The sequence below is a fragment of the Cephus cinctus genome, unplaced genomic scaffold, assembly GCF_000341935.2.
Source record: "Cephus cinctus unplaced genomic scaffold, Ccin1 Ccin1_scaffold0230, whole genome shotgun sequence".
Lineage (NCBI taxonomy): Eukaryota > Metazoa > Arthropoda > Insecta > Hymenoptera > Cephidae > Cephus > Cephus cinctus.
Window position 1 is genome coordinate 323,917 of NW_014332946.1, and position 13,198 is coordinate 337,114.

At 43.5% G+C, this 13,198-nt stretch overlaps 1 protein-coding gene across 1 annotated transcript in view; it reads right to left on the minus strand.

Moving 5' to 3' along the window:
- The window catches only part of LOC107265588 (extracellular serine/threonine protein CG31145), a 31,364-nt gene that overhangs the window by 7,079 nt on the left and 11,087 nt on the right, over positions 1-13,198 (minus strand). The window contains exons 2-3 of the mRNA XM_025082899.1: positions 4,551-4,675; positions 2,842-2,920 (exon numbers count right to left, since the gene is read on the minus strand). Coding sequence (XP_024938667.1) covers positions 2,842-2,920; positions 4,551-4,675 — 204 coding nt within the window. The remainder of the gene's footprint in view (positions 1-2,841; positions 2,921-4,550; positions 4,676-13,198) is intronic.

Below are 13,198 nucleotides of genomic sequence, written 5' to 3' on the forward strand. Positions count from 1 at the left end.
TTTTTTTGGGGGGGGGGGGTGAGTAACTCCAAAATGGTGCAATCCATTTGAACTTCTGGTTTTGAAATTCAATTTGCTGAATATATCAGACTGTATAAATACAGAAATAATATATAGGACGATAGCAAGATGTTACAGAACTTTCCGAGAGCTTAGTTCAGAAATAATTTGTTTTTTTTATTAGCGTATGTACAGTTTGAAAAAAAAATATTCGTCTCGGATTTTTATTTTTGTGCTTTCGACAGACACGGCACGCTTTGTTACAAGAGCCAAAAGTATAATCTGCACGTGTCTACGTTCCGTACAGTGATAAAGTTTTCTTGTGAAATCGCGAGACGAACTTTCGCCCTTTGTGAATGGGACTTGAGGTAAGAAGGAATGTAGTCCATGGAAGAACGGCAGTTGATCACGTCGAGAGATTCCAGAAGGATCCGACGTGGTAAATAAAAGTTTGAATTTCGCGCGTCTCGGAACTCCCGTGAACACGTGACATGGTCAGAGTGTTTAACTCACTTACAAGGATGACGAATAAAACAGCGAAAGAGTCGGGGAGAGAGACGATCGAATATATATTTAACGAAAAAGTCTCGAGGTGTAACAAAGAGATGCAGGGCACGCGTATACCGAAGCGCTCGAGCGTGTGCGCATGCGCGTAGGAACTTTGTCAGTTAGAGAAGAAAAATGAATTATTTCCCGTAGCCTCTTAGAGGTACGTCGATAATATATCAAACCGCCGGCGGTCGCTGGAAGTAATTTATTAAAGAGAAGGTCGACATCTAAACTTTTCTCTAACCAACCCTCATATCCTCCTGCCCCTACCCCACGGTACCACTTTCTCCTTTCCATTCCCCTCTCCCGCCCCTCTTCGCCGTAAACCCCACAAGAATCACCTAAGAAACTGCTCCCGGGGGATTATCCGTTAAATCGGCTTTGCTTTCTTTATCGAAGCCTATACCTCCTTGGATTTAACGCCATCTAGAATTTCTCGTTAGGAACTAAAAGGCGCTGGACGAAATTCATACGCGCATCGCATCGTACGACAATAACGTCAATTGGAATAGAAACGAATATCAGAACGGCGTCGAGTAAGACGCCTAAACGTAATCTAGTAAATGGAAGCAATTTCGCGTCTAATGAAACCAGTGAGATATCCCAACCTAACCCAACCGTCTCTGACCTAGCCCAGCGCGGAGCCGATCGCAGTTGCAATTTCGAATGGGACAGAAGGCAGCGCCGCCCTCCCCGTCCGTACAGGAGTATAGTCCGGTACCGGTAACGCCAAGTGGAACTTCTCCTTCGTCCTGGCAACTTATTGCCGAACTTATTACGAGTTTAAGCTCCAGTCGTCGCGTTTTACCCACTAGTTATCGCGAGCGAATCCCGACGAAACTTTAAAATGCGATACTGCCGCCTTGGGACCACCGGTGTCGCGCAATAAGTACTCGCCTTTACCCTCCTACGAGTCCTGGACGCTCTCGTGCCGAGTTGCCAGAACTCTTCTGATGATCCTATGTGATATAAGACAGAGAAAAAAAAAGAAACAAATTCTCGATATCGCATCCCTCTGTTTCCTAATTATTCCCATCATTCTCGTCTCACCGGGTATGTTGGTACCACTGCGCCTTACTGTACCCAACCTTATACTTTCCCTTTGTTCTCTCGCGGCACATCTTTCACCGCCTACCAACCTACCCACGGAAGTAAGAAAAATTTAACTCCGAGAACCAGACAAAAATGGAATCTAAACGGATGAACCAGAAATCTTAGCGCTGTACCGGTAAAAGACTGTATCTCGGAATTGCGCTCGTTCCATCTATTTTATACGGCAAGGATTTTCCCTTTGTACGTAAAAGCATCGAGGTTATAGTAGGTATCTCATAAATTCATCGTACATCCATCCACCCTCATGGACATACGGCAACGTGTATATACATATTTATCTAGTGTGGCGCTGTCACTAAGAGAAAAAAAAACCCACATAGGTTACGTCACGTATAGAGTGGCCGGGATAACTTTTGTACACGACACCATTCCAGGGGGAGTTACCTCGCGACTTTTTTTCTTTCTTCATAAGTCGTCATCGACTAAATCGAAAATCAATTTCGTTAGCTGAGAATGAAAATGGATTATCGGATGGTAAAGGAATAAATTGACGAAAATATCGTCACTTCCGGTTCGAAACCACTCTAGCGTCGTAACGCATCGAAATCGTACTGATTGTGAAAAATGGATGACGTAAATTTTTTTTTTTCAAAATTTACCTATCCCTATCCTCGCTACGTTCTGGTTTTCGCTCGTCGTACGCCGTGAGGGTAAGACTTTACGATTCAACCCGCTCGATCGAGTCTCCGCGGTGAAATTATGCGAAGACCGTGATGGGATTACACGAGCACAATTACATAAGTGGTATCCCAAGTGCCTCGTGCCGTGAGAGCCACTCGAATTGGCCTTGCCGTTACTGCCGTCACGAGAGCCGCCCGCGCCACGCCTGCTACTCAATTATTATTGTCTGCTTCAAGTAGGATGATACGTCACATCCGCCATTGTTTCAATTCCACGAGCGACCACGTAATTCCCACTTCGGCGGCACTTCGGCTACGTCGTCGTTGGGTTCAAAGAAACCGGATGACGAGGGAGCCCGCACCTCGAGACGGTCGAAGACGGGAATTCTGGGTAACGGCTTCGTGCCGAGAAGGCACACACGCCCGACGGTATACGTAAGGTATAACCTGACCTGACCTCACTCGTCATTATCTTCAAGCTCAACGAGTTAACAATTAACCTTTCTTCAGATTTCTTTCGCAATTTCTTAAGCGAAATTCAAAATTATACTCGACTCACCTCATCGGCTTGAATAAAGCCTCCATGTTGTTCGCGTAGTCGATCACGAGCTTCAGCTGAGTGCCCCCTTCCTTTTGAACTGTAACGAGACAATGCGTTGTTGTTGTTATTATTATGATAGATATTTTTGATTATTTTTTCGTTTATTTGTTATCTATTTTTTTGTTGTTTTTTTTTCATCTGTTATCTATTTTTTCTTTCTTGGGGAGGAACTTGATTTTTTCTCGGCGTGAGTCACGTTACAGACGTTAGGGGAGAAAAGTTCAGTCTTGAATGTGTCGTTCATCCCCTATCGTATTCTAGTACTTGGGGTGGATCCTTTAACGGAAACCCATATGAATGATAACAACCTCAAGAACAACCGTAATCGTCCTTGAGGTCAATTTACGTTAAATTTTAGGAGGATGGCGGGGGGGGGGGTGGTTTACTTAAATTGGCAAACCTCTGATGGAAGATTTTCATAGACACGTGTCTGACTACATTTTCACTTAATTTCCTATGTCAACCGTCTCTCTGTGAGACTGACAGAATCGAGATTTACCTAAAATAGGAAATATTGATTCAACGTTAAAAACCGCTATTGATTGCATCCCGACCGCCGTCTCTTTGTACTTTGAAATGAATTCGGGTAAGATCGATTTTTATACCCGACGAAAATTGCATTTTTCTATAACACGGGTACAGAAAAAAAAAAGATTTGTTTAATAAAAAAAATATATCAAATTTCATTAAAATTACACGTGAATCCATAACTTGTAATTATCATCGAAGGAAGAATTAAAAAAAAAATTAAAATACACATAGAAATTAAGCCTTTGACACACGATTTCTATATAAATTAATTTTCCCAACAATGCATTCGATTTCTAAGGTTTCACAAATAAGCCGTACTATATATTATACTCACCTGTGTATACGATCTATAGTATATAATTCGGTATACGATGAGTATAGTATATATAGTCATGCGTACACAAGGGATGAGCCAGGCCTTTGTGTGAATGAAATTTAATAAGTCTTCCATCCCCCGCGGTGTTACCGACCATCCGTTATTTTCACTCACGTAACAAAAATGGCCTCGAGCAAGTCGCGTGCTCGTCCTGTATGTCGGCGTCCTCGTCCTTAGCGTTCAGCGTCGGTAAATTTATTAGGCGTTCGACTAATGCGACTTGTCGTAGGGATAGGGTATGCGTCAGTGTGAACAACCGACCTCTACGAAATACGTAGCAACCCCTGTCGGTAAGGTAGAGCGAGAGAGCTACGGGTCGGTAAAGATGTCTCGAACGTTAAAAATACGCTTGTAGAAACGTGTCTACGTATAAACATTGTGTCGAATCTTATCATTACTTTATCAATGGTAGATACCCATTTGACACGTCGCATCAACAAAGTACTCTGTTCCATTTATGTGTACGTAAAAAACCACAGACAATTTTTCTTTGACAAGAAATGGCCGACACTGTCAAGAACTTTGGACACGTCAGCGCTACTAATGGACGCGTTACTTATGTGAAAATGATTGGAAAAGAAAAGCAATGCTATAGTCCTGGTTTAACGTTATCTGTTATCAGATACTTAGGGGGGAAGGTGTACTTTACGAGGACACTGAGGGAGTAGATAATGGCTATGGGAAACCATAAGAAATTTGTAAGTAGTTTATATACGTATATATCGTTCGTTAGAGTTAGGTTAGGTTGCAGTGAACTTACCGACGTGAACTATGGGCTTGGTCGCCATTTCCTGAAGGACTTTATCGACGTAGATCGAATCCTTCGAATAGAGCTCGGTTCTCGATATCTCCAAGTGAAATCTCTCGAGGACGGTGCTGTTGTTTCTGATAAAAGAAATGATTAATTTTTTTAGTCTTTTTTTTCTTTCCTCTCACTACCCCACTCTCTCTATCACTGTCTCTTTCTCTCTCTTTCGTTCTCGCTAAAAGACAACACGAATTCCCGACGCAACTTCCCTACGAAATTACTCCTACGGGATCTACGTGCCAGCTCGTTACTATCCTCTCAAAATGCATAGCGTATCGCTCTGGTGCCGCGACCCTTCGCGAAAACAAAGCCAAGGTTAACCGGCTCGTGAGACCCATATGAGGGAGTAGGGTCGGCGGGGTCGCCGAAGGTTAGTAGAAGCGGGATCAAGGGGACAGGATCAAGGAGTGACCCGGCCGAAGTAAATCAAGCGAACCGGAAGTGAGTTAAGAAAGAGAAGAAAAGTGATAAAAACGACATAAATGATATAAAAAAAATAATAATAATAACGACAATAACAGCAAGTTAATTTTCAAAAATTTAACCTCTTTAAAAAAAAAATCGAAAAGCCTACCACGATCATGCGCCTGAACTGGGACTCATCCAACTATCCACACACTGGTACCAACTGCGCGGGTGATATAATTCACATCGTGTGAGAGCACCTTTTAAAATGCATAGAATAGCTCCCTGACGCCGGTCCCACGTTTTATATCCCCGCCGAAGAGCGGAGGATGTTAAGTAGGGATGCTGATAGGGTTTCCAGCTGGGGTTTCCCAAGGTGGTCGTGGATGAGTAAGGGGGTGGTTGGCAGTGCTATCTCTTCGTCATCCAGGGAAAGCAAGGACGAGCTTGAAGAGACGGTAGGAAGGGTTGCTGCTTGCAAGATCATGCGTCAGGGTTCACCCTTGTCCGTATGGGTAGGCGTGTACCTGGGGCAAAGTGTATCGTTCACGCGGAGGATCTACCCAGGGGCAAAACTACCCCTACACAAAATTGTTCAGTTCTTTTCGACCACGGCCGAAGCTCCATTTCAACCCCACACGTGTACCAGGCTCTATCCCACTACCCTGTTCTTCGTGGAGGCCGCATCCGGCTCCACCCCTCCGACACCTTCCCCGCCTCATCTGGTGGCTGGAGAGGGGTGGAAGATGGAGACGCGCGATACGCGACCTCGCCGTATGGGTTGCATACTAACCGCTTCACGGGTCGACACTAAATCTTTGCGAATTATCCGGAGAGGAAGGAGCCACCCTTACGCTGTGGCAGACGGCAAGGATACTTGAGTCCGTATACCTATATGGCGTAAGGGTGTCACATCCTAATGAAATATTGTCGGGTTCGCACTACCCACCCTTATAACTAGTTCCTCTCGTATGTTTTCAACATCCCCCATGCACACCGGTACACAGGGAGCTCTTAATAGGATACGAGATGTTTTTAGTGGAGGATTTAGAAAATGAAAAAAAATTTTTTTTTTTTGAAAAAATTTTTTTTATCATCTTATCCAAGATACTTTACGCGCTCTACTGCGAAGGGCATGATATCGTAGCTTTTGGGCATAGGTTGGATTAGCTTCGTGCGCCAAGTACACAGTTGATCTTGTATAATTTTGTTTTATCCCACCGTTTCGTAAAATTTACTAAATTCTCCGCGAAATTTTATCATCCACTTTTGGATTGGGGCGGGGAGGGTGGGAGGGGGTGGATTTGCGAAAAAAAAATGTTTTCGAAGTATCTGCTTTGTTTTTCTTCCTTACTTACCTCCTTGGCTGTGTATACCGAGGATTTAGGGACGCAAGATTTTACGGGGACCTTCGAGGATTATCCTTCAGGTGACGATGAAATTGTCGACAGGATTCTCGATAAAAGTTGCAGAACCTCGGAGGAACTTTAAAGGCGGCCGACAAATCCGCGTTCCGCTATGTTGCCTTTCAAGTCTTCCTTTCAACCTTCGACATCTTCATTTTACTCTCATACCCGTGAAAGAACCGACGCCGACCCCCCCACCCCTCTTCCTAGCAAACGATCCTTTATCGATACGCGTGTATATTTTTATACTGATAAAATATCGCCAGGGATCGTCCTCCACCGTATGTATCCATAACGGAGATACGCGGGATTTCGAAATACAGCATCCAAAGGAGAATCTCGGTCCAGGACAATCGGACAGATTTGACATATGACGGTCTTTCCCGTGAAATCTCTCCGACATCAAACGAATATTCGTACAAATATATTCCCGGACCTACGAAACATCAGCAGCATCCCTTCGAAATCTTTTTTGAGGATGCACAAATTTTTTTTCAAAACCAAAAAAAATTTTCCGATAATTCGAAAAAAAAAATTTCAAGAGGGACGTTTTGTTTTTTTTTCGTGTAAATTTTCATGCCGACATTATTTCACGGTGCCACCTGTAGCACGCGAATGAAAATGGAGAGAAGAAATTTTCAGGATAATTTTTTTTTTGTTTTCAGGTAATAACAATGAGTATCGAGGTATCGTCCCTGTCGAAAGAAACGTGACGTGCGAGTTAGATGGGGGAATTAATAGCTAATACCGGGTACGGAGGCAGGTACGTACTGCTGCGGGGGCCAATGGGTGCAAATCAGAAGCGGCTTTGTCGCTAACTAAATTGGGTAATTCACGACGAGTCGCCGGATGTCACCGAGCGCTTCCAAAATGGCTGCTTTTATTAAAATTCATCCGGCATCCTCTCAGATCGTATACCGTGCCCACTTTACTCTCCCCCGCCAACTCTTTCTCTCTCACTAGAAAATCTCAGCATTCCTACAATCCCATCTGCACGAATAACCATATACGCCATAGCGACCCTCCCGGCACGACGACCACGATTTTCGTCGATATACGGACCGACGTGTTTTCATTAAAGCTCCATCCACCTGTTAAATAAATCATTATGATAATTACGAGCTCATAAATGCATTCCCGACGCGAAGATGCTTCGCAGATAATTATCGATATGACGTAATACGAAAATTTCGAAAAAAATAGTCAACGTCGAACCAACGAAAGCAAATGCTGTTCCTTTGACAGGAAAAAAAAAGGTACCCGGAGAACGAAGAAATTTTTTTTTTTTTCAATTTACAAAATGTGCCAATGCGCCGCACAGTGCACGGAACGCGTACCTCGTTAGAATTAAACGCGACTCCCTTCACGTACCGTGCACGCTGTATGTAGTATAATAATAACAACACACTAACTCCACGCTTTAGCCCCAAATGTTAATTCCACTTGTGTGTAAATTTGCATGCAGGTTTATTATGTGCATCGCACCATAAGCAGCCTATAGGCTCCAACCGGGTGATCGTTAACGCGTGTGTTCAGTGATTCTAATATGGAACGAGAGTGAAAAAGAGATAGAATAAAAAAAAATTGATTAATTAATTAACACCTCTGCAGCATCAATTACTGGTATAATAATAATAATAATCAATAAAAAAAAAACTGCCGGAGGATCCACCCGAAATGCAATGGAATAGTAAAAAAAAAGTCCATTTCGTCTCCCTTCGTCTCTTAAAAAAAAAAAAATTAACACGAAACGAGAAACTCCGAGAAAGTCCTTATCAGGACGAAGGAAACCCCAAGCGGTAAGATAGCGCCGTTTTACATTCGGACATTACCGAACGTATAAGGTAGGGAAAAAAAAGAAGGCAGTGGGGGAAAAATAAACAGGAAAAAAAGATATAATGAAAATGAACTAGAGGTTAGGTCGTTCCAGTATGCGAGAGAGAGAGAGAGAGAGAAAAAAAAGAGTATCAACACAGTGAAATCCTTTCTTTAAAATTTATTCTTTCCGGACGTCGCCTCAATTTCTCTATCTGCATTTTATTACGGGCCACTACCCGTCTCTACCTTTTCATTCCCCCCCTCCCCCCTATTTATAAACGACAAGACGCCCGGCGTCGTCCCCGACGCTTGGCCGCACCGTACCCAGCCCGTTCCCATAACTATTTCCCGGACGGCGGTTGGCTAGCCTGTCGAGTAGACGGAAAGAAACGACATGGATTCTGGGTAATATGAGGGAGTAAAGTAAAGCAGAGGATTCTGGGTAGTCGAGTGGTTTGCGGGTGGCAATGTATATTAAGGTAAGATATCTCCAGTCAACCAAGGAGCTACGGCAAATGAAGTTGGCCTGATTAGGGAATTGTCTGATTAGCCTAGGACCTCGTCATCCTACGCCACAAAACCCGTCCCGCTTCGTTCCGTGATCCTAACCTATAAGTTCAACTGCCGGCTCCGTCCCATCCCCCACGAGTAAAATTTCCACGGTGTCCTTACGGGCTTGGGGAAGCGTGCAAACTGCAAACCGAATCTACCCGCTTAGATTGAGTTCCTTGTGGTATGCCTGCGTCTGGAATTAATTTTCTACCGGAAAGGAATTGCCCGAGAACGTGCTTATACGGTACCCAGGAAGATTAATGGAAACGTGCCAAAAAGTCAATTAGAATAATTGATTACGAAGAATATGACTTTTTTAAATAAAAAATATTGTAAAAAAGTATGTAAAAAAAATTCTGCGCGAGATATAGGCACGATGAGCCCTTATAACAAGACCAATTGGTACGAAGGAACACTTTGATCCATAGAAAGCGTACTTGCTCGTATATTTGTGCAAAGGCGAATATCAAAAGGATATTCAAGCGACGGGTATACCGTGCTGTAGTCGGAGTGGGAATTAAGGCGGCGTTTTTATAAAACGTCGGCGACGCGTATCGAGTGTCACGGGCAATAACGTTTATGAGGAAACGATACGGAGCGAAGGTTGGGTATTGGAAATATTGGAGTAAATTAAACCGTCTGCAATTTAACGTTATCGGATGGGAACAATGATTGAAGTCGATGTTTGTCGCAAGAATTTATATGTATTAAGTCTTGTATGTGTATATTTAGCTGTCAGGACAATTGTTTGATTTCCCTCTGGAACTACTCCATGAAAGAAGCAGGGAGCAGTATTGTGTTTCTTTAGTTAATTTCATTAATTTCCGGCTCGCCGGGAGACTCTTATCGTAGAGCGTGCGTATCGTGTTACGTCGGCCATATTGTTACGATTCGACGTATATACGTCACAAACTAGAAAGTGAAAGATGATAGTAGTCTTTGAGGTTAGGTCTCGTGCCGTGTCCAACTCTTTATTGCTTTTCAGACAATTTACTTTTACCCCAATGATATTCCGTGAGTCAGTAGCACAATGTAAATGCGTTATGAAGTACGAAAGAAATACGAAGGTATTAGTTCCCTGTTTTGCCGCGAGCTGCAGTGGCGCCACTGTCCGCACAACATGGCGCGAGACAAGGGTACCCGCGCGCGTCGTATCGAGTAGTACGGTAGTCGCGTCGTAAAATGTACTATAGAATGACGCGTGGACAAACGACCGAAAAGTTTCGCGGAAGCTTCGAGAATTCGATGAGAAAACTTCGTCAAAATTTGCCCGTCGGAGACGCGTTCCCATCGGCCATTGTCATGGCGACTGTTTCCGTTCCCGCGTAATACGAACCGCCGCATCACGAACTCCACGACTCGAGGCCAGAGGGCTTTTGGCGTTCCCCGACGAAAATCTAATTAACGACGGGACGGCAGCGTCATTGTTGGCCGATCGTCCATTGTCGCGTGGCCCGCCATCTTGATTAACCTCGACAAAATAACAATCGCGAGGTGGTCGCGCTTCCAGTAATTTTCCTACGATAAATCGAGCGTGGCAGAAGCGTCGGACAATGGGCGAGTTCTCTTAGCACGAGAGGCAGACAAAAAGGTAATAAGACACGAAAACCTTTTGACAGTTTAATGCTCCATAGCTTACACACGTCCATAGACGATTAAAAGTATATAGATTGAAATACACTGTCGGTAAGCATGTATGGTCGATATTGAAGAAAAAAATTACCGACCCTCTACCAGATCTTTGGTGTAAAACAATCTACAGACCATTCTCGTATCTTAAAGCGGACGATGTAATTTCCGTTGGAAACGACGGGAATCCCGTATACGAACGGTAGACTTCGTTTGCCCCACGGGAACACCGGGCAAAGTACTGCTCGTCTGTTGAAGGGTCTGGCGACGCCTTGAGGGAGCCACACCATTCAAAGGACACTAGTTAGCGTAAAGTTCGCGACTCGTTACGGAACATTCCTTCCGGTGGTTTTCTGAAACAGCCTGTGTGTACGTGTGTGTGTATATATAATATATATAGGCTAATTACCCACCGGAAAATTAGAGCGGAATCTTATCCGGCAGACGTTCGTATAAAATCGTTTCTACTCGCTAGTACCAAAAACTGCCACCATAAGCGCGACTACCGTGGCGCCATCATCATCCTAACCACTCGTACCAATCCCCAACGCTCGAAGACGCGTCTAAAGGCCCGTCCACGAGTTCTCTCGCACGGTATAAGAAGTTGCGGCTGGGATATTACGGCGACAATGCCAGTCCAGATAACGTTAAAGTGCCGTCGCGCGATGAAAATCGCCCGGAAAATTCGCTTCGCTGTGTGAAAACACGCGGCGTCTTGAATTTTTTAAAGGGAGTTATCCCATCAGCGTTCGTGGCAAGCCTAAGGGGAAGGGGAGAGAAAAAAAAGATAAAGGACCCACGTACGCGAAGAAAAGAAGAAGAAAAAGATGCGATGGAGGCAATATAAGAAGTGTGCGAAGTCTCGTCGCAAGATGAAGATAGGTACTGCCAACCGTTCATTTCCTATTCATGGACTACGGTAAACTGGTAGCCATATAGTTCATCCCCATCCCGAACGACCCCGTAGGCCATTTTCAAAGTTGGGCCAATACATTTTACCTATACCCCCCACTTTGTCGTTTATCGTTCCCCTCATTGGTTCGGGCTTGGTTAATTTCTAGAATGACGGAAAAAATTAATCAAAATTTTCTAGCCTAAAATCTATAGTGTCGACGGTGCTGATGAATTATTCAAATATTATCGCTATTATAATTTATACACGTATATATGTATGATAACCAACGTGTCTCCAAATCTAAGTCAAAAAATATTTTCAAAAAAACATTGCAAGTGTCGATTTTCATGAACATTCGCTCGTAATCAATATGATAAAAAAATAATTGAAAATTTAATATTAATTTGTTGATCGAACTTTCGTATCGTTCGAAGCAAATTTTTGTATTTATTATATGAAATCGATAACATAAATTATATCTAGCTTGACGTTAACAGTATTGGACTTCGCGTGTTGTTTAATGAAATTGCGTCAAGTCAGACGTTTTATATAGTACAACGGTTTAATCATATCAATGCTCGTACCCTGTAGCACAGGTAGACAATCTGAATTAATAATTGTACTTCGATCAGCACGACTCCCCGATAAGGTTCGAGTAATTGATTCTTCATGCAAACCGATCACGAACTGTTGCCAAATAGACTATAGACCATAAAAGTATATACATCTCTTGATAAATCATCGATCAGATTAATATCGTTAACCCGTGCGATTATAAAGATTACAGATCGTTATAACCTAAAAGTCAACTTAAAAGTAAGCCTAATTCGATAACGACGTCAAAACGGAGAAAGCAGCAGATGGTAAATTCTCACGTGAAAATTAATTTGAGTAAAATTGGGATAATCTCGCGATATTCTGGAATATCATTAAAGTGCTGTTAAGCACCATGAAATTAATGATTCATCCGAAAAGCGTTTTCACTAATAATCCAAGGACATTTCGGTTCTTCGATTCGTTAGAGCTATTCAATTAGTTGCGTAACGACGTAAATAAATATACAGCGACAGGTAAGCGGCTTTCATTCCCTCACGTTAGATTCCTATACGAAAGCCCCTGAAATAAAATCGACTATGGGCACGTCACATAGGCAAAAGAATATAGCCTATAGGTTAGGAACCAGTACGTTTGAGCGTCAATAGTCCAAAAGTTGGTAGGAAGATCCAGCAGGTCAGGAATTTCGACATAGACTACACGTAGCAAGAGGAGGAATCGAGTTGGTTAAAGCATAACACAGTACGGGGATTCCCCCATTGATATTCTCGAGTCTGCACAGCAGCGCCTCGTTCTCGCCTTACCTCTGTGCCCGAGTCAGACGGGGAAAGTGCACAACATGCATTATGCATGATGGGACACTTTGAACCGTCGGTAAAGAAGGTCCCGCGTATAACCACGCGAATAAAAAAAAGAAAATCAACGCTAAGGAGACGCGGGAAAAAAACACCCTTACTAATCCCCCGTTAATGCACCCCCTCTACCCTGCAAATGCGTCGGTGTCGGTCAGACGTAAATGGGGTAGACGTCGATAACCGCACCCTGTCAAAATGGGAATTTCAATACCGGAAACCATCACTGCAGCGTCGGGACGCTCCTACCAATGAGGTACATTGTTTTGTGATTTATTTCGACGCTTTCGCGTCCAAATCGAGATGGCCGATCATCGTTTGGACATCGACGGTCGGGGCGATGAGAGGAGGAAACTGCGAGATTTCAGCACTGTGAACCAGGCTTGATGAATATGGATCGGTCGTTCATCACATTTTGACAGTCGAACGAGCGCACTGTCGGCTAATGTCGGTTAATTATATATCGTTGGGTTTCGAGAGGGATGAACC